Source organism: Chanodichthys erythropterus, chromosome 12 (assembly GCF_024489055.1).
Source record: "Chanodichthys erythropterus isolate Z2021 chromosome 12, ASM2448905v1, whole genome shotgun sequence".
NCBI classification, from domain to species: domain Eukaryota; kingdom Metazoa; phylum Chordata; class Actinopteri; order Cypriniformes; family Xenocyprididae; genus Chanodichthys; species Chanodichthys erythropterus.
Genome location: NC_090232.1, coordinates 54,440,188 through 54,463,022, shown reverse-complemented (window position 1 = coordinate 54,463,022; position 22,835 = coordinate 54,440,188). Strand labels below are relative to the sequence as shown.

Here is a 22,835-nt window from a genome sequence, read left to right as displayed (position 1 = left end):
GATCAAAGACCTAGACAAGACGGCCTTCTTAGACGCCCCGGTCTCGCCTTCTGGTCTCTTCGGGCCTGCAGTGGATGGCTTCACTGAGCGCTTTACTGCCGCGCAGAAATCGTCTCAGGCTATGAGGCATTTCTTGCCTAAGCGCTCCAGCTCCGCTTCTGCGTCTAGCCGCCCCAGGACTGCGCCGGCTCAGCAGAACAAACCAGCCCCACCTGCAACACAGGCAGCGCCGCCCCAGGAGCATCGCCAGCGCTCGCGCCCTGCGAAGCGCCCTCCCTTCCCGAGGCGCCAGGGACCCCGGCCCAGGATTGTGCTGGACCCGGTGCCTCCGAAGTCGTCCTGATTCGTCGGACAGGAAGAGGATGGGGGACCGTCCCGTTACAACCGGACCACCCCAAAAGCTCCCACGGGTAATTTCCCCTCCGCCTCGTTTATTTCCGGGCGTGGGAAACATACTCCAAGTGACAGCTGGGCCCACACCTGTTGCGCCCACTCCAAACGCCGTTTTCACGGCGGACAAATTTTTACCTCATCACAAAAAGAGCAAATTTCCTCTTCCACCCCTCGCGGTGTACGACCCTCTCAACGGCGGTCTGTCACCCAACATTATTCAACCCCTAGCCACTCGGGCCGAGGCCTGGCAGGCCATCCCCGATGTGTCAGAATGGGTCATGGGGATCGTAAACCAGGGCTACTCGCTCCAGTTTGCACGACGGCCCCCCGCTTCGCCGGGGTGCTTCAAACATCGGTCAATCCGGACGACGCTCATGTCCTCCGGGCCGAAGTCATGTCGTTGCTGGAAAAAGGAGCTGTGGAAATGGTTCCTCCGTCAGAGAGCGAGACAGGCTTTTACAGCCGCTACTTTCTGGTCCCCAAAAAGGATGGCGGTCTCAGACCCATCCTAGACCTCAGGCTTTTGAATCACTCCCTCATGAGACGGAAGTTCAAAATGCTGACGCTGAAGCAGATCCTCGCGCACATTTGCCCCGAGGACTGGTTCTGCTCGCTGGACCTGAAGGATGCGTATTTTCACATCCAGATAGCCCCCCGTCACAGACGATTCTTGAGATTCGCATACGAAGGGGTGGCATACCAATATACGGTCCTGCCCTTCGGGCTGTCTCTGGCTCCCCGCACTTTCACCAAGTGCATGGACGCGGCGCTTTCCCCTCTGAGACAGATGGGAATCCGGGTTCTGAATTATCTCGACGACTGGCTCATTTTAGCCCGTTCGCGAGACGAGCTGGAACGCCACAGATCCGTGCTCCTCAGCCATCTACAATGCCTGGGTCTCAGGGTCAACTTAGCCAAGAGCTCGCTATGCCCCACTCAACGAATCTCGTTTCTGGGAGCAGTTTTCGACTCGGTCCGTATGACGGCAGTAGTCTCGCCAGAGCGCGCCCTGGCAATTCAGCAGCTCACGGCATCTGTCACGAACAAAGCCTATCTCCCTCTGAAGTTTTTCCAGAGGCTGCTAGGGCTGATGGCTTCCGCCTCCCCGGTGCTGCAGCTAGGCCTTCTTCGGATGCGGCCTCTTCAGTACTGGTTGAAGTTCCGGGTTCCTCCCAGCGCATGGCGGCACGGCCGCCTATGTCTCAAGGTCAATCGGGCCTGTCTTCTAGCCCTGAAACCTTGGATGGATCCAGTATGGTTCCAACGCGGAGTCCCTTTACAGGCGGTCTCACGGAGGACGGTGCTCTCAACAGACGCCTCCAACTTGGGCTGGGGCGCTGTGTGCGAGGGCAGACCGGCCTTCGGCTCGTGGAGCCACGAGGAAAGCCATCTACACATCAACTGTCTAGAGATGCTAGCAGTGATGAAAGCCCTTCAGTTCTTTCAGGCTTACTTGACGGGACGTCATGTTCTAGTTCGGTCAGACAGTATGACGGTGGTGTCATACCTGAACCACCAAGGCGGTCTTTCGTCCAGCCGCTTATGCGCTCTGGCGAAACGTCTGCTGGAATGGGCTCTTCCGAGGCTTCAGTCGCTCAGAGCGACTCATGTTCCTGGCAGGAACAATCTGGGTGCGGACATGTTGTCACGGAGCAACATCCCCTCCGACGAGTGGATGCTCCACCCCCAAGTGGTCCTCACGATCTGGGAGTTCTTCGGGAAGGCAGAGGTAGACCTCTTCGCCTCAGAAGACAACTCTCATTGCCCAACATTTTTCTCGAAGGAAGTAGATGCTCTGGCCCACACATGGCCCAGCACGCTCCTTTATGCTTTCCCTCCGATCGCACTGATCCCCCAGGTCATCAGGCGTATCAGAGAAGACCAGCACAGAGTCCTTCTGGTGGCACCGCTCTGGAGGAACCAGGTTTGGTCCTCAGAGCTATTCAGGCTCTCTCTAAGAGCCCCGTGGCCGATTCCCCTGAGACGGGACCTCCTCTCTCAGGCAAACAGAACAATCTGGCACCCACAGCCGCAGCTCTGGGCTCTGCACCTCTGGTCCCTCGATGGGAGCCGACTAGCCTCCCCGAGGACGTCCTAAATACCATTTCTCAGGCTAGAGCCCCATCTACGAGGCGCCTCTACGACCAGAAGTGGTCAGTCTTTGTTGATTGGTGTTCAACACGCAACATAGACCCTGTGGAGAGTGACGTATCTTCCATACTGTCTTTCCTCCAAGAATGCTTGGAAATGGGGCGCTCCCCTTCCACGCTTAAGGTTTACGTAGCAGCCATTGCAGCGTTCCACGCTCCTATTGCTGGCCAATCGGTGGGACGAAACGGGCTCGTGATCCGTTTTTTGAGAGGTGCTAGGCGTTTGAATCCTCCTCGCCCTCTCACTATTCCCTCCTGGGACCTCTCGTTGGTCCTCAGGGCCTTGAAAGGAGCCCCATTTGAACCAATGGGTTCAGCCGACCTCAGGCCCCTAACGCTAAAAACCGCTCTGCTACTAGCACTAGCATCGGTAAAGCGTGTTGGCGATTTGCAGGCCCTCTCCGTGAACCCTGCGTGCCTCGAATTCGGGCCTGGTGACTCTAAGGTCGTTCTGAAACCTAGGCATGGCTACGTCCCTAAAGTGCTCTCAACTCCGTTTAGAGCTCAGGTCATCTCGCTCTCTGCTCTTCCTCCCTCGGCGGACGAACCAGAGCTGCAGCTACTCTGCCCAGTCAGGGCATTGAGGACCTACATAGACCGATCACAGTCTTTCAGACAGTCAGATCAGCTCTTTGTTTGTTTTGGCGGCCGCACCAAAGGGTCTCCGGTCTCGAAACAACGCATTTCCCGTTGGATAGTGGATGCTATTAACCTGTGCTACTCCTCACTGGGCACTAATTGCCCCATAGGAGTCAGGGCCCACTCCACTAGAGGAATGGCTTCCTCGTGGGCCTGGTCCAACGGAGTTTCCATCCAAGACATCTGTGAGGCGGCCGGCTGGTCTTCGCCGTCCACCTTTGTCAGGTTCTATCACCTTGATGTCCCGACCTTACAAGCTCGGGTCCTGTCGGTGTGATTAGCGGCTTCCAACAGGTCCCGCTTCACGCCACCATAGGAAGTATCTTCCTTCAGTGTAACCATGGGTTCGGTTAGGCTTTGCCTCCGCTTGTCCTTTTTGCCCCCCTCTGGGTGGCCAAATGCAAGCTATATCGTTCCCAGCCGTGGCACGGCGTGGTTGAATTCGTTCCCCATACGCAGTACGAGTGAAGTATCGAAAGGGAACGTACTCGGTTACTAACGTAACCTCGGTTCCCTGAGATACGGAACGAGTACTGCGTCACTTGCCGTGCCACGAGGCTGCGGCTCAGGGTCGTCGCTTCAGTCGATTGACACTGAAATCCTATGGCGAAACGCCTGCTTATATAGCCCTATACCCCGCCCATTTCGGCGGGAATATTCGCGCGCTTTGTCGCCATAGGCCGCGCAGCTATGCCGCGCCGCCATTGGTTCAACAACTTGTCTATGAGTGAACCAATGACGGTGCAGTTACACTGCGTTATTGAAAAAGGCTTCAGCAGCGGGGAAAAAGGGAGACCTTTCCCCATACGCAGTACTCGTTCCGTATCTCAGGGAACCGAGGTTACGTTAGTAACCGAGTACGTTTTCTAATATAATCTACAGTACAAAGAAAAGTGTATTAGGATATAACATGAACTCTCGCCACCTTTATTGAACAGTCCACAACCGTTTTTTAACAGAGATTTTAGGAATTCATGTAAGAAATGACAAACCTCCTGGCGGAGAATAGCGCAGGCCCGGACAGCACCGTATAACGTTACCACATTTCTTCTTTTTGATTCTTGAAAAAAACAAAACATGTAAGGTGTGTAAAAATATCAGGGATTTAGGCAAACGTCATTAAAATAACGTAAGAGATATTATTTTCTCACTTACCAATTTAATCGTCGTCCTCTCGAGCGCTGAGCTCAAAAGGACGTCCGTAACGGTTGAAGTTTAAAATGCTGCGTTCACGCGCATTCTAATTACTCGCGCACGACTCGCGCGGCTGAAATCCGACACTTGCCGTGCAGACAGTTCAGAACTGATCAGCGCATACACATGCAAGTTATTTGCTGTTTATGTCGAAGATCATTTAATGCATTTGTTTGGAGGGTTGAGTTGTAAGAATTGACTTTCAGAATCTAAGTCATTCCTACAGGATTTTCTTTAACCAGCAGATGGCAGAATTATACCCCTAGCGCCTAGATCCAGAAACAATTAGATTTTTTTTCTTTACAGGATAATGCGGCAATTATTATTTTCTAATAAACCTATTAAACTTGAAAATGTATATAAGTTTGTTTTCTTCAGAATGAAAGGTGTGCCTAAGTAAAATTGAAGTAAAAACACAAATATAATGTTCAATAGTGTAATAATTTAAATAAAGCACTAATAATGTATATAAAGCACATTTAGCCCAAAGAACCCTTTGGTTCTTTCTCCTTATATAGAACCTTTTTGGCAGAAAGGGTTCTATAAAGTTGGTTAAAGAACCCTAGGGTTCTATATAGAACCCCAAAGAACCTTTTTTTCTAAGAGTGTGTGATTCACCATGTGCAAAGATTTATTGAAGAAAAAACAGTGTTACACTGTGCAGTTTTACAGCCGTTTTCACCTGATCTGATCTGATTTTGACAAAACACAGGAAAAAAATAAATATTAAAAATACAAAGTGTCAGGAAAGCAACAAAACAAAATAAACAAAATAAAATAAGTAAATCAGCACTATTATAGTTTTAGATAACAGAATTTAATAACACTGCAAATAATATCCTGTTAAATGTACGGTAAGGGGGGAAAAACATAAATAAATAAAATTCAGCCAGAAATACAGTAATGGATACCTGAATATTCACACACTAGTTATTCTTTTCTACAGTCCACAATTCAGTTCCATATGGATTTATTTTACACAATGTAAAAATTTAGTACAATGCACTCTTTGTTACTTCTCACCTGTGAAATTTCCATCATGTTTCCTCTCCTGCCATGACAACCCTTGACTGCCTGTTTAAAAAAATTAATAAATAAATAAAAATTACCAACCGATCACCTGTCAGCATGTGGTTGCCGCAAGGTGAAAATAAAGAGCTGGATTTAGTCAAGGCAGTTCATTTTTAATAAAAAATGAATAAATAAAAAATAAAATCAGGAATATATCTTTCATACCACACAGGAATGGAACATCCAACTAAACATGATGAAAACAGTCAAAGAATGAATCAAAACAAAGCCTAAAAATACAGAACAGGTGTGTAACTAAATCAGTAACAACACGCAACTATTAATCAACATTGTATTATCTATTAATCAACATCGTAATAAGGGTACATTTACACAACAACAATGTACTAAAAATGGAAAAAATATTTACTTTGCATTTTTCACGTACAGACGACAATGTTGTCAAAACAACCCCTGTTCACACAGATCCACAAAAGACAGAACACGTAATAAGCATGTGCATGGCATCACTGTTTTTCACAAATTGGCACTTTTGTAGTTTACACAGAGAAGATAATGGTATCATTTTAAAAAAAATTGCACTTTGAAACTCACTTTCAAAAGTTAGCATTTTCAGGACCCCTAAATGCCGATGTGTATCGATGCGCCCTCATGCTACGTTCAAGACGAGGTCAGAAGTGAAAACATTCAAGTTGAAATGTCCTAGTTCTTTCATCTCAGTCAATTACACGTCCATGACACTGCCATGATATCACCATAACACAAAAGCATTTTAAGTTTTGTGTCAATTATGGCAAAAAAGACAGATAGAATGCTTCCATTTGCTTTGAAAACACCTGATGAAAGCAAAAATTAAGGTGTGATTTTATAAACTTAATGTTAAAGTTTGCTTTTATGTTTGACATAAGGTCTATGCTATGCTAAGCAGGACTTGCCGCCATCTTGGAAGCGACGTCGAATGAGGCATCTCGCTCAGGTCGAGGTTGATCGATCTGTCTGGAATGCAGCATTATTCTCTGTCATCTGCAGTGCCCTTCAACCTGAACTTACACGCCCTTTGGACTGGTATCCCACTTTAGACGAAGGAACACCTTGTGAAATCAGTCTAACAGACAGACAAAAATTCTTAAAACATTATAAAATAAAGTTTAAGTTGAAGATCTGACTACCAACAGAAGACAGGCTGCATCCCTTCTGCAGACAGAATGAAGTAGAAACAGAACTGCACTTTAACAACATGCACCAATTAAACACAAATTAAGAAGTGTTGGAAATATCGTATTTATGCACATAAACGAGACACAGTGTGGGGGAAAGGGTGACAGAGTGCATAGGGCCCTGATGTGTGAGGGGCCCTCAACAATCCTGATATTATTATGATTATTATTATTATAGAGCTCTGGAAACTACATCACTGCGTGTTGCATTCTAGGTAGTCACCGCCATGTTTTAGGTCACGCTCAGGAGCTTACAATGACAAGTACAAATCACCAGATGAAAAAAACTACTGTATTTACGTTAATTTTTTTTTTTTTTAAGAGCTGCTTGAACTTGCTTAGAATAACTAATATTTAAATCTCTTGTGTTCATTCGTTCGCTCAGCCGTGTGGTCAGGACACGACAAATACACACGCATAGAAATCATACTGCCGCCTTCTATCGGACCACACACAGGAGTGATTTCTCTATTGCAGTTTTTAATAACTAAGTGGCACCGATATATCTGCCAGATAAAATAATAAATATATTATAGATTGACCTCATCCATCATATCGCCTTAATTTCTTAATATTAAAGCATTAAGGGATATCATAATAGTATGACCCTCTGTAATGCAGCTCTGAAAAGAATTATATTGTGGAGTTGCTACACTAAGTAAGTTTTACTGAAACAAATACATGACTTCTTACTGAGAGAAGCTGAACAATGAATCAAATGTGTGCTGCTTTATGAACACGGAGAGTGAACAAGCTATATCACAGATAACATTTCTAAACGTGTTTTCATACATTATTCATGGTGTGAGCTCTTACATATTATGAATCTGTAATAAATACAAATGACAAGCCACATTTTGTTCAAGTTGTCTATTTTCATTGAGTTTCCACTATTGTGTTGTTTCTAAGATGGAAAAACAGAAAATTGGGGACATTCTAAAAAGCTTGACATTGCTTAATTTACTAAGACAGTGTTATTAGTGTTAGTACCAAACTAATAAAGCAAACTATGTACAGAAAAGCAGATGAGTCCAGAATATACGTTAAGCATTTTCCTCCCATAAAGAAAACACTTAATGTACTAAGACCATGACATTAAAAGGTCAAGTTTAGTAAACACAATACTAATAAAGCATACTTTACAGAAAAAAATTGTTTTATGCAGAATTTGGTCTTTTAATATTACTTAGTAGGCTACATTAAGCAACATTAAGTATTTTCTTTAAAACGGTTTTATACGTATGTGAATTTAACATGTAATAAGACGCATTTTGTTCGTATTCTGGGCTCATCTGCTTTTCTGTACATAGTATGGTTTATTAGCATCATGTTTACTTACATTAAGCCATGTTAAGCGTTTTAGAATGTCCCAAAAATGGCGCTCCATTTCAGATCCGTTTTCCACGCCATTCAGTATGCAGATAGTTCATAACACAGCCAGTGTTCACCATTCTAATTCGTTTTAACTGTATAATATAAATTTTAACATCTACCTCCACTATTTATCAGTCTCTACTGTACTGCTGGTGTCCTAAAGTCCCAGAATGCATTGTCACGTTCTGCATATGTCACGTTCCCGGCTATACAAGCACTATTTAATGTAGTTCCAAACTTAGGTTTGATATTTCAGATATTTCTCAAAGACACTGAGGCATCATAAACCCTAAGTCCAGCATAGAGGGGTTCAGTGAATGTGGTGTTGAATGTGTGTAAGTGTGTGAGTGTGTGTGTGTCAGAGACGCTGTAGAAGGACAGAGTGCCGGCCGACACGTCCACATACACTCCTACTCTCTTAGAGGGGGGTGAAGGGGCTGGTATGTCAGTATTTGCATTATTGTGACAAAATGTGTAACTGTTATCAGAGCAGTACAGACTCCAGGATTTGTCATTCCATCCAAACACACAGTCACCCACTCCTGTCCTGCTGACTCCTTTATATGTCATGGCTATACCAGTCACTCTTGTGCTCCATTCAGCCTCCCAGTAACAGCGTCCAGTCAGACGTTCTCGGCACAAAACCTGCTCCTGGTGTTCAAATCTTTCTGGATGATCAGGATACAACTGATGCTCTTTTATATGTGTCACCTTCCTGTTCTCCTCAGACAGAATGAGTTGAGTGTGTGCTGTGTTTGGATCCAGTGTGAGATCACAGGCATCTGAACACAAAAAGATTGATGAAAAGGATGAAGATTGATGTACATTAAGGATGGTTTTCAGAGCCATAAATGTGTTTGTTAAGGAGAGAAAATACCAACATTTTCTCAGTCCTGGAGTGATTCTGGAAAGACCTCCATGATCCAAACTAGAGAGAGACAAGTATAAAGCAAAATTATAAATATTTGATTATTAACCCTTTCCCTGCCATTGAAAGTATAATCCGTATAATGCTTCCCCACCATTGTCTGAATTTTCCAGCTATCCATGTTTTCACTGTTGTAGCATCTGGAGCGATCAAACATAATTGTAAAAAGCAATCACCCATGCAGGCCCCGTAAGGTCTGGCTCCCACACTGAGCGCTATCACCCCATCTGCACCATGTGTTCTTTACACACATTTCAAAGACAATTAGGAGACAGGCCACTAAAACCAGACGTCTATAAACTGGATTCTTTGAAAAGAGTCAAAGAGTCAAATTAACAGTGTAAAGTCTGTCTTCATTTTCTTCATCAACGCTGAAGATATTGATTTCAACTTCCACGCCAGCGGACCAAACCATCAAGGATTTTCTCCTGAGCATGCAGAACCGGACAGCTAAGGCATTTGCAAGTATTGTTTGAACACTAAATGGCAATTTAGTATAAAGATTGTGAACCCCTTTTAACAAAGGTGCTTCATAGTATTGAAACTGATGGTTCGTCCAGCAATTGTTAATTTACTCTTTCCATTGTTTCATTCCCCTGTTATGATACGGTTCAAATTAATTTTCCACTCGTTGTGTGAATGGAATGTTTGTGTTTGTTAGTTTAGTTATGTGTGTGTGTCCCAATATCCCTGATGATGATTCGATCACAGCTACGTGCTAAGAAAGCAATATTCTGTGGCCACGGAAAATATCTTTTCGATAAGAGTTGATAGACAATTAATACTGAATGTTCGCTGGCCGAACAGATTAATTGATTGTAATATTAATTCAGCTACATTAAGTTAATTTGACTAACTGATTAAAATATTTACAAACCTGATTCCAAAAGTTGGGACACTGTACAAATTGTGAATAAAAACAGAATACAATGATGTGGAAGTTTCAAATTTCAATATTTTATTCAGAATACAACATAGATGACATGTCAAATGTTTAAACTGAGAAAATGTATAATTTAAGGGACAAAAATAAGTTGATTTTAAATTTCATGGCATCAACACATCTCAAAAATGTTGGGACAATGCCATGTTTACCACTGTGTGGTATCCCCTCTTCTTTTTATAACAGTCTGCAAATGTCTGGGGATTGAGGAGACAAGTTACTCAAGTTTAGGAACAGGAATGTTGTCCCATTCTTGTCTAATACAGGCTTCTAGTTGCTCAACTGTCTTAGGTCTTCTTTGTCGCATCTTCCTCTTTATGATGCACCAAATGTTTTCTATGGGTGAAAGATCTGGACTGCAGGCTGGCCATTTCAGTACCCGGATCCTTCTTCTACGCAGCCATGATGTTGTAATTGATGCAGTATGTAGTCTGGCATTGTCATGACGTCACAACGTCTGGATGGGAGCATATGTTGTTCTAGAACTTGGATATACCTTTCAGCATTGATGGTGCCTTTCCAGATGTGTAAGCTGAATCATGTTTAGATATAGCTTCTTTTTTGACCTATAGAGTTTTAGCCAGCAATGGCGAATGGCACGGTGGATTGTGTTCACCAACAATGTTTTCTGGAAGTATTCCTGAGCCCATGTTGTGATTTCCGTTACAGTAGCATTCCTGTATGTGATGCAATGCCGTCTAAGGGACCAAAGATCACGGGCATCCAGTATGGTTTTCCGTCCTTGACCCTTATGCACAGAGATTGTTCCAGATTCTCTGAACCTTTGGATGATATTATGCACTGTAGATGATGATAACTTCAAACTCTTTGCAATTTTTCTCTGAGAAACTCCTTTCTGATATTGCTCCACTATTTTTCACCGCAGCATTGGGGGAATTGGTAATCCTCTGCCCATCTTGACTTCTGAGAGACACTGCCACTCTGAGAGGTTCTTTTTATACCCAATCATGTTGCCAATTGACCTAATAAGTTGCAAATTGGTCCTCCAGCTGTTCCTTAAGTGTACATTTAACTTTTCTGGCCTCTTATTGCTACCTGTCCCAACTTTTTTGGAATGTGTAGCTCTCATGAAATCCAAAATGAGTCTCACTTTCAAAATTTGATATGTTATCTATATTCTATTGTGAATAAAATATAAGTTTATCAGATTTGTAAATTATTGCATTCCTTTTTTATTCACAATTTGTACAGTGTCCCAACTTTTTTGGAATCGGGTTTGTATAATGAAACATAATGAGTTATGAATAATTATTAATATTTCCACTTTTGAGCTAATAAATATTGTTACACTGTTATACGGTAGGGGGCACTATTATGCACCTTCTTAAAGAGTAGAAAATAATAAAAACATAGGTGAAGAAGAAGTAACAAGCAATAGAAGCATTGCATACGTAAAATAATGCACTCATCAAACATTAAACAGCATATTTATCAACTTTTAAAAAAACGCTGGAGGGGAAAGAGATAATAGTGTTTAAAATCAATAAATATGGATCTGCCAAAATGACGAAAGTGAAAACAGGAACCAAATTCAGAAGTTTTGTAATAAAAATTCTAATAAATCAAAATGACTCCAGAGACAAATCAACTCAAAAATCAAACAAAATAAATTCTAGACCAAGAAAATAAACGTAAAAATTTGGTGTTGATATAGATTTAAAATAGCTCAAAGAAGCACATTTTCTTCTACCAAGGGTACAAATGCACACAGATATTTGCCTGAGAGTGCAGAAATGTCTAGATCTGATTTCAGCATCGTCAAGTCAATCTGCGATTATATGAAGAAATGGGTAGGGAAAACAGCCTAAATCCATAAAACTGTGGCAACTACACCAAGATGCAACCTTAGAAAATGTGTTGTTTTCAAGGGAAAGGGTTTTAATGATAGTTAATGAATAAATATGTGTGTTTGAAAATACCACACAAAGTATCTTAAACTTGAAAAGTACTGTATATGTATACATATTAAATTATTATGTAACTTAGAGCAGTGCTTCTCAAACCTGTCCTAACACATTTTATTTAACTCACCAGCTCATTAGTAGAGACAGCAAGACTTGAATTGGGTGTGTCCAATGGGGTAGACATTCAAAATTTGCAGTGGGACAGGGTCCACAGAACAGGTTTGTGAAGCAGTAACTTAACTGACTGAGATTACCAGTATAAGTGATCTTGAGTAAACCCCCTCACTGCCCCACATACTTGAGTATCTGCAGTGAGCAGCTTGGATCTTTCAGTTTGTCATTGAGCAGCCGGACTCCTGATTGTCCTGGGTGATTGTAGCTCAGATCCAGCTCTCTCAGGTGTGAGGGGTTTGAACTCAGGGCTGAAGACAAATAACCACAGCCTTCCTCTGTCACCATACAGCCTGACAACCTAAAAAGCCAGACACTCAAAAAAGTAAACAGTAGGTCATTTTAAATTATCGAACACTAACTATTAGATAATTATTAATCAACGCATTGAACTCAAACCTTAGTATCTCCAGCTGACACTTTGGACTTTTCAGTCCATCTGAGAGTAGCTTCAATCCTGAATCCAGGTCATTGTTACTCAGATCCAGCTCTCTCAGGACAGAGTTTGATGACTGTAAAGCTGATGCCACAATATCACAAGAATGACCAGTGAGATTACAGCCAGCAAGACTGGAAGAGAGTGGAATATGAGAACAAGCAAAATATACTCAAATGTAAGAGTAAGCACAACCGAAACAACAATTCCATGAAAAAACAAAACAAAACAAAAACTGTTCACTGTACATGATTAAATACTCACAAAGCTCTCCTACAGTTGCTCACAGCTGGTATCAGTCTTCTTCTACCTTCATCTGATGTGTTGTATTTCTTGAGGTCCAGCTCATCCAGCACCTCTTCTGACATCTGAAGCATGTAGGCGATTGTTGAGCAGTGAGCAGAAGAGAGTTTCCTCTCTGAGTCTTTGTCTGATTTCACAAACTTCTGAATCTCTCTGGACAGAGTCTGATCTTTCACTTCCAGCAGACAGAGAAACAGATTGATGGATCTTTCAGTGGAGAGTTCATGTTCATCTTTGATCTTCTCTTTAATGTACTGTGTGGTTCTCCTGATGCTCTCTTTGCTGTCTTCTGTGTGTGTCAGTAGACCCAGTAACAGTCTCTGATTGGACTCCAGTGAGATGCCCAGCAGGAACCGCAGGAACAGATCAAGCTGTCCATTCTCACTCTTAAGGGCTTCATCTACTGCTCCTTTATGCAGATTATGCACTCCATCAATAAAGTGCAATGTGTCAAAATTTTTGACAGCATAATGGTAAAACAAATAGAAAGCAGCAAGAAACTCCTGAATGCTCAGATGAATGAAGCTGTAAACTTTTTTCTGATGAATCACAGATTCCTCCTTAAAGATCTCAGTGCAAATCCCAGAATACACTGAGGCGTCAGTGACGTCTATGCCGCTCTCAATCAGGTCCTCCTCATAGAACATCACATTGCCCTTCATTAGCTGTTTGAAAGCCACTTCAGAAAGTTTCACAATCACTTCTCTGTTGGACTGCAGGAGTTTATCTGGATTTCTCTCTTCATACTTCTGATTCCTTGTGTTGATCTGGATCATCAGGAAGTGGATGTACATTTCAGTCAGAGTTTGAGGGATTTCTGCACTCAGATCTTCTTTCAGGAGTTTTTGAAGCACAGTCGATGAGATCCAGCAGAAGACGGGTATGTGGCACATGATGTGGAGGCTTCTTGCTCTTCTGATGTGTGAGATGATTCTGCTGGCTTGATGCTCATTATTGATTCTCTTCCTGAAATATTCTTCTTTCTCAGGCTCATTGAATCCCTGAATTTCTGTCAGACGTTTGATGTATTTGGAGGGGATCTGATTGGCTGCTGCTGGTCTGGAGGTGATCCAGACGAGAGCAGAGGGAAGCAGATCTCCTTTCATAAGGTTTGACATCAACACACCCACTGATGAAGTTTCAGTCACATCAGAAACTTTCTGAGAGTCTGAAAACATCAGTGTCATTCTGCTTTCATCAAGACCATCAAAGATGAACACAATTTTATTCTCCTCATAAATCTTTGAGTCCAGATCTTGAAGTTCAGGATGAAAGTCCAGCAGAAGACTGTGAAGACTGTACTGATGATCTCGGATCAAGTTTAGCTCTCTAAATGGAAACACAAACATGAAATCTACATCCTGATTGGCTTTTCCCTCGGCCCAGTCCAGAATGAACTTCTGTACAGAGACGGTTTTTCCGATTCCAGCGATGCCTTTAGTAAGAACAGTCTTGATTTGGTGTCTCTCCTCACATATTGGTTCAGGTGAGGCTTTAAAGATGTCATTGCAGTCAATTGGGGTGTCTTGTGAGTGTTGTGTTCTGGCTTTTTTCTCCATCTGTAAAACCTCATGTTCTTCATTCACTCCTTCTCTCTCTCCCTCTATGATGTAGAGCGTTGTGTAGATCCTGTTCAGACGGGTTTGATTCATTTGGAGTTTGATCCCCTCAAATAATCTCTCATACTTTATCTTCATGCTAGTTTTGTGTTGGTCTTTAACTCTCTGTAGTTCGTCATCCACTAGATTCTGCTGGTCTCCAATCTCCTCCTGCACAGCTGATTGTGTGTAACACTCAGTAGAACCAGCGGAACTGGATCCTTTCATGACTGTGTATGTTCTGGATCTCTTTCTGCACTGAGGACAGTCAAAGTCTTCTGTTGGTCTGGATTGATCCCTGTTCACACTGCAGGAACTGTATCCACATGTGATAGAGGCCAGATCTTCCAGAAACTGCTCACAAACTCCACATCTGGACTGAACTTGGATCAGAGAATCCCTCTCACTGCTGAGTAAAAGAAGATATCAGTTTTGAATCACAATAAATGCAGTAAACACAAAGAATAATTTGCACCAGACAATTTTATAAGCACTGACCCAGCTCAATAAATCAATAAAGATTGATAAATAAAAATGAAAATATTTCAACAACAAAATCAATAAAGGCTGTACCCCATGCAATGTATTATTATACTCTTAATATAATGATATCAATCTCTTTTTATGATGTTCTTTGTGAGATATTCAGTATGTGATTAGTAAATCAGAACACTTCATGATGATATCATTATTAAATACAGGTAACATCATCTGATGTTGTTCAGTCTCGAGTTCCTCTGAAGCCGAGTTCAGACTGCACGATTTTAGCCCCAATTTTGGCTCGCCTACAGGTTTTGAGAAATCGCCAACAAATGCCCGAAATCACAGGGAAATCGGTGCTCGTTCACACGAGTGACAATCACTCAGTGTGAATGAGCAAAGACGCGATCTGAGAGAATCGCCGACGAGTCACCATATATCTGGACCTGTTGGCGATTCAAAATCCTTCTGTGTGAAAAGTGTTCTGACTGAAAACTACATCGGCAATGACTGACAGACAATGAGAGAGCAAGATACAGAGCAGCGGGGAGTTCGGGGAGGAGTTATAGACCACAGTATCAGCAAGCATGGCTTCGTACAATCCTATCAAACAGAAACAAAGCACAAATATTTGCTTGACCATCCGCAACAGCAGCACATTGAAAAGTTATGTATTTAGCTCCAACTGTCGTTGCAGAACACACAATCCTTGTTCTTCGCGTCTCCCCAAACATTTCCTTCACCATATTCTTCTTTTCTTTGTATTGTTTTCGCTGTGAATCAGCGCACAGGCAATTTGTATTTCAAGCTTCTTGCGGGCTACTATTTTTAATAATAATCCCACCGTGTGTCTCAATCAGCTCCCTAGTTCAGTAGTCAGGGCACTGATCAGCCACATTCACTTTCATTATAAACTGATTCACGAGCTAGGGAGCTAGGGAGCTGATTGAGACGCAGGGCCAGTCTCACGTGAGAACTGTAGTCTTGCGTGCGTTGTTTCCTTGTCAGGTCTCGCGTGTGTTTGGTTGTGAAATGTAGTTTGTGTGCCAGACAGAGTTGTTGGCGATTCTTCATATTGTAAAGTGATGCAGTGTGAAACCTTCTGTCGCCGATCCATCGTGCAGTTTGAACACAGTTTGACTGAATGCTGGCCAAGATAGTCATGCAGTGTGAAAAGAACAGTGACCCGACTACTTTAAAAATCGTGCAGTCTGAACTCTGCATGGCACAGTAAAGTGTTTTCTGAACAGCAGCAGCCAGACAAAAACCTACCAAAACAACCAAGGACCAAGAGTCCAACTACAGGAAACACTGATCAAACATTGCTTTAGTGTTATTTTAACACTCTTTAGTGTGGACACACATGAACACTGAGCAGAGTTAATGAAACAGGGGCTTTTGCTGTGTAGCGTCAAACCTTAAGCCATTTTTAAGCCACAAATGTAGTAATCCTTAATATTTAAAAACATACGAAAAAATGATGCTTAAAGCCCTCGTTTCAAAGGCAGGGCTCAGATTAAGCCAGGATTAGGCCTTAGTTCAATTAGGGCATTTAAGTAGCTTTTATAAAAGCACCTTAGAAAAAAAATACTGGTGTGTATCGTGAGACAAAACAATGGCACTGGTATATTTTAAGATATGTACAAATTACCTTTTTAGCTAAAACTGCTCAAACATGCATTGTAGTCTGGAGTTATCTTAAACCTTGTCTGTGAAACTGGGGGATAGAATGTTTTCTGCCAACATTATGAGAACATTAATCAAATACTAATGACAATATGTGATGATTTCATGAACATTGTTTTCAAAGTGTTATAAATTTAAAAGAAAAGTTAACCATGTGACAGGGTACAAAACTCTCCCACAATACAAGGATGTTCTTTTAAAAACAGCACACACAAGTTAGTTGACATTTTAATGTTTAAAGGATGTTCCAAGAATGTTGTTCTAAGAATGTTGTTCTAAAAATGTTTTTGCCCAACATTATGAGGACATTTACAAATGATATATGTATATAAAGATTTTGTGCTAACCTTCGAAGACCGTTATTAAAGACCAGATAACATTTGTTCCGAATTCTCCATGTTTGGCATAATGACGAACATGCACACAAAATTAGCACTGCATGTGATGGAATAGTTCACAACCTGTGCAGTTGCAGAGCCGACACTGATTTAATAGACTGAGAATAAGCGTAGCGCTCTATAATTGTATCAGCCGTTCAGACTGGAAAGTTCTCTGGATTGCTCGCATTATAAGGACATTGTATGAGTAACAGACAAGTAAGTCCAGGGTTATTTGAATATAAATGTTACATTGCAAGTATATTTGTTGCAGATGCTGTATCTAAGTTTATTTAATATTATTAAGGCAACCTATTTACCGCACGTGAATGACACTCTGTATTGTATGCCGTCAATCCTTTGAAGTTAAATATAGCAATCGATCGCCGTGACTTGTATAAGAAGAAGATACTTTATGTTGTTTTATTTATATCTATAATTTAACACTTAAGTGATTAATCTGCTAATTATTATTTTTATTTTATTGTTCTAGAAAACCTTGCATATGTTCATCTATGTTGATGCCAGAGCAATCATTAAAAGGATTGAGACATGACTAAGTTCTAAGTTCTCTGACAAGAATACTGATCTATTTCATAAGGTCTCTTTAGTGTCACTGTTTTGTTTTACCTAAGGTCAGAGGTCACTGCTCCATCACCGATATTAGGAGGTATAATTATAGATGTGTTGCTCTTCATAGACACACAGCTGGGTTCTGGAGAAGCTGCAGTGCCCCTCACCTCCATCTCCGCATTCAGACTCATTTTAGAGACCTCATGTCCTCATCCTCCAGCCCCTCATAGAGATTAGGTTTGATGTAGTACTTTGTTGCTTCCTTCATCCCCATGTCTAATAAAATAGGCACAATTTATGAAACACAATTCACATTTTCCATAAAGAACACAATAAACTAAAAAATAATTGGGGTATCATTCATCTAAGGTCACTGAAACTCTTTATTTTCTTTTTGCCAATAACAGCTGCTTTAAATGATTGTCCATTAATAAGTTTAGACTAGGGCTGTGATTTAACTAATTGTTGGCATCATACATACAGTCACAGCAACAATTAAAAAAAAAATACTTTTATTTTTTGAACAATATATACAATATATATATATATAATCTGAACGTAACACAGGAAATGTTTTTCAGATCAGATCATGCGAGTTCACTCTAAAACCACAATGACCAGAAAAACTGGTTCACAAGGCAACACCCAAAGAAATAACTTTAAAAAAGAGTTAAATTGATTTAACATCTATTCAAGAAAGGAAAAAAATACTTTATGAAAGCACTCAAACATAGGGCACAAATGCTGCTTACATCAAATAGATTGCTCTGGTAAAATAAAGTCATGTTCTCTGTATGACAAAGTCTTTCAACATGCTGCACACACTACATCTCAAATTTCATCATCGCTTTTTCTCAAACATAGGCTATAAGATTCATAAAAGTATGATAAATACATTGACATGTCACTTATGTGAACCAAGCAGGTGAGATATGCTTCAACATACCATGGGAAAATTAACCTGTCTAGTAAATGCTTTTTTTTTTTAACCATTTTTCAAACAAAAATTAGTAAAAGAACAATGGTCACATTTTGCAATTCATTGACAGGATGGACAAATGTGTATCAAGCAGGTGAATTCTACACAAATGGCTTCAGGTGGCAACATATTTTTAGTGTCTAAGCAGTTATTTGTCATGTAGTTTAAGCATGTACTTACCATTAAAAAATATTTTGATTTTTCAGCCTATTTCCTCGCCAATGAAAATGAAATGATGCTTTCATTTAGCTGTTCTACCTGTTGCACCTGCTTTATTCAGAATTCAAGGAGGAGTTTCATGAAGCAGTTCAAACAAACATCCAAACAAACCCAAGATGCATGCTATATTTCTCTTGTAAAAAAATAAATAAATAAAAAAATAGTTAATTATTAACTTAAGGGCTGCTTACATGACAACTTCTTAAACTAAAGCAGCAGACTTTTAATGCACTTTTGCTGTTCATTTATGTGTTTAGTCTATAGCTTTGTGTGTGTATGTGCACAGAAGCTTAGTCTTTTTACAAATTGACATTACGAAGTGACATTTTTACAAAGTTGCATTGCTAAATTATATGTAATGAAAGACAAACGAGTTGTTGATTTTATTAATGAATTTAGCTTTTGATGCTTTGTCATTTTGATTAAATGTTTTTAAGATGAACAAGTTTAGGTTTATGTTTATTAATGTTCTTTTTTGGGGGCTACAATGACTGTAAATGGGTCTGTTGTGAAACGATTAACAAAAGGGTTATTATGTAAATGTTATGATCTACTTTGAAATGATGTGAATTTGAAAAAAATGAAAGATCGAAGATTCGTTACAGATTGAGTGATTACATAAGATTTATTTCAGTAAGTTGTACTGTTTCTTTCAACATTCCTTTTGATGTTCATTCATGTTTATTTGGTGCTGTAACTGTGACTAAAATAAAGGAACATGAGTACAGTATCACCCTTATCTCAATATGAATGAATGATTGAATTAATTAATTAATATTTTTATTTAAGTGTCATGCACTCATGGTGCCCAGCCCGCATGGGCTTATATGACACTATCCAGTCATTAGGAAAGATGTCCATCTGTAAAAATTTTATTATATATACATCAACGAACACAACATTCCACTAATCGACTGCCATTCTTCATTGACAGTGGAGGCGCTAGATGGAAAACCAATCGGAGGAGGGAGAGTAGCACATATCATGTCTGAACTTCAAGTCAGCATCCTTCATCATGAAATCATCAGCTTCTATGTCACATCTGAGAGAGAGGGTTCTCCACCACGTACATGACTCTCCCAGCTCTGGTCACCCTGGTATCACTGCCACCCTCAACTTACTGCAGAATCGCTTCTGGTGGGAATCTATGCCACAAGACGTCACGCAATTCATTCATCACTGTACAGCCTGTCAGACCTCCAAACCATCTCACCAATCACCTGCTGGTTTACTGCAACCTCTACCCATTCCTCAACGCCCCTGGTCTCACATCGCCATAGACTTTGTCACCGATTTACCAACCTCTCAGGGCAACACCACCATCCTCACTGTAGTCGACCGCTTCTCCAAAGCCTGCCGCCTGATTCCACTCCCCAAACTGCCCACTGCCTTCGAGACTGCTGAACTATTGTGTAATTATGTGTTCCGGCTTTATGGCTTACCTGAAGATATAGTGTCTGACAGGGGACCTCAATTCACTTCCAGGGTCTGGGCTGCCTTCTTCAAGAACCTAAGTGTAAATATCAGTCTCACGTCTGGCTATCACCCCGAATCTAACGGACAAACGGAACGTTTAAATCAAGAACTCACTCGATTCCTCCCCAGCTAACCAAAATACGTGACTGTTACGTAACTGCAACGTAATTTGGTGACCAAACTTTCGTCGTGGCGACGTAACTAGTTACGTCGTGGCAACCGGAAAAGTGAAAGGTGCCTATACGTCGCCACAACGTAACTTTGTGACGTTGCCAGTTAGTAACTGCGACGTCGTGGCAACGTTGTGTATCAATAGTTGTGTGTTGGTCATCAGTTGGTAATTCTTATATTTATTTATTTTTCTATGGGCGGACATGCAGTAGTTTAACCTAATTTATGTCCTCATTTGCCCAAACTAATGTAAAGGCTATTCCAACAGCTGTGAACGATGAATGCAGACTCGAAATGAATTCAATTCATTTATTTTGAAAAACACACAGAACATGAACAAAACTCCAAATAAAAATAATGAAATACACTCAAACTATAAATAAAAACATATAGCCTACAACGAAACATAAAATAAAAGCATTCAAGACGTTTTGCTCTCAGTATCATTAAAAACATATGCTATGCTAACGTAACATTTTGCTAACATATATTTCAGACGATCAAGGAAATCACAGAGGTAAAAATATTAACAAAAGTACTTAAAGTAGACTGTGGGTAATGTTACTTAACCAATCTGACGCAGTTGTTGAACTTTATTGCTATAAAACTGACGAGAAACACGGAGAAACGTCGACGCGGTCCTCTCCAGCAGCTTGAATGTTTTCCCGGTTGCCATGGCAACTCTAAAGGCCACCTGCACTAACGTAAACATAACAATAAAAAAAGGTTTTGCGTCTTTCCAAAGTTAACTTTATACATTTTTATAAAAGCCATTTATTCGTTGTCACCTCGGAAAAATAAATTCTTCTCTCAGAAAAATTAACTTTACACCCTTATTAACATACTGTGGGCACGCTGTATGTCACGTCACTATATATAAAAACCAGTCATCCATACTCTGATTTGGTGAAAAGAAACATTTTTTTTCTTAAGGGGACATTTCAGTCTCGTGTCTGACATTTAATTACACGTTTTATATTGCAAATTCTGGTAATAATAACATATAAAGAATGTGTAAATGATGGTAATGAAATTACGAGCACATGACGTTGCTGCTACGTTGCCAGTAAGTCATGGAATGACCATTATATTACGAATAGAGGACGTATCTGGAACGTCCTTGGTAATCTTGTAACGTTTGGAGAACGTACTGACGACGTTGTGATATGGTAATTTGATGGTAATATTATTACGGGCATACAACGTTGTAGTTACGTTACTAGTAAGTCATGGAATTACCAATATATCATGAATAGAGGACGTATCTGGAACGTTCTTGGTAATCTTATAACGTTAGGAGAACGTACTGACGACGTTGTGAGATGGTAATCTGAAGGTAATGAAATTACTGGCATGCGACGTCGTAGTTACGTTGTCAGTTAGTAAGTCATGACATTACCAAAAAGTACGAATACATTACGTAACTGTTACGTCGTGTGTTAGCTGGGTCCGAACCTATTGCCAGCGCGAGCAAACGGAGTGGAGCCGCTATCTCACGTGGGCAGAATATGCTCAGAACTCACTACGAAAACCATCTACTGTCCCCCACCGCTGATGATTGAGGGCGAGGAGGCTTCCCATGTTCGAGAGTTGCTCGATTCCAGACGCCGGGGTCCGAGGCTTCAGTATCTGGTTGACTGGGAGGGGTACGGTCCGGAGGAGCGATCCTGGGTCAATGCGAGCGACATTCTATATATTCTATCACACTATTTAAGAAGTCCACACACACACATTATCGCAAAGTCTTGATTTGCTGTAAGTGATCATTTCTGAGCGTTTCTTTTGGATTGATTCTCTGTTATTACCTGGACTGATTACCTCTGCTGAACCTCCGCCGCCTGCCTTGACTACCGCCTGTTCTCTGACTCTGTGATTGTTTGCCGCCTGTCTCGATCTCTGCCTGTGACCCGACTCTGATTCTCTGCCGCCAATCTCGACCCTTGCCTGTCACTGTTCACGGTACTGTCTTGCCCTTGTCTGTTTACGGTTGTATTTAATAAAGATGCAAATGGATCCACTGTCTACTGACCCATCATTACAATATTATACAAATCAATTCTTAAATTGTTGTACAGTGGGCAATAAAACATAAAATGAAATTCATCCTCCACCAAACATAAGTCACATACAGAACATAACCTGTCCACCTCTGGGACTCCTTTAAAGCGCCCCACTTCCACCTCTAGGGGCAGCAATCCAGCTCTGAGCTGAGCACATAGAGACCTCTGTCTTCTTTTCAAATTATATTTGACATAAGGTTCAGTAAAGAAATTTTACTTGCCTTAAACTGTACATAACTTCTTGATTTAAGTTTCCGTAGCAACTCTAATTTCCACTGTTCTTTATAAGTTTCAAATAATGTTTGTCTGATGTTGGTGATCTTGCACTGTATACTATTCAAAAACAATTGTTGTAAATGTACTACTGAGAAGATCTCAAGGACCTCCTTGGACCAAGGATGTCTGTGAGCTCTATCCCAGTTAAACACTTTTCGTGTGAGTCTTTCCTCTGGTAAACACACGAGGCGGTTCCGTAGCCTAAGGACTTCTGCTCTTTGTTTGACCACACAGG

General features: G+C 41.2%; 1 protein-coding gene across 1 annotated transcript; it reads right to left on the bottom strand.

Moving 5' to 3' along the window:
- Nucleotides 1-8,251: 8,251 nt before the first annotated feature.
- Nucleotides 8,252-14,402, bottom strand: LOC137031910 (NLR family CARD domain-containing protein 3-like). The gene is made up of 5 exons (XM_067403284.1): nucleotides 12,667-14,402; nucleotides 12,366-12,536; nucleotides 12,094-12,267; nucleotides 8,881-8,927; nucleotides 8,252-8,781 (listed from the first exon to the last, which is right to left on the bottom strand). The coding sequence occupies exons 1-5, from the start codon at nucleotides 14,400-14,402 to the stop codon at nucleotides 8,252-8,254; spliced, it is 2,658 nt and encodes an 885-aa protein (XP_067259385.1).
- Nucleotides 14,403-22,835: the final 8,433 nt, after the last annotated feature.

Bases quoted from the DNA above. Each gene is read 5' to 3' on its own strand.
- LOC137031910 (XM_067403284.1), bottom strand. From the start codon at position 14,402: ATGAAGATAAAGTATGAGAGATTATTTGAGGGGATCAAACTCCAAATG. The intron at 12,537-12,666 runs GTGAGTATTTAA...ACTCTCTTCCAG, and splicing joins AGCAACTGTAGGAGAGCTTT to TCTTGCTGGCTGTAATCTCA. The intron at 8,782-8,880 runs GTTGGTATTTTC...TTTTGTGTTCAG, and splicing joins CACTCCAGGACTGAGAAAAT to ATGCCTGTGATCTCACACTG.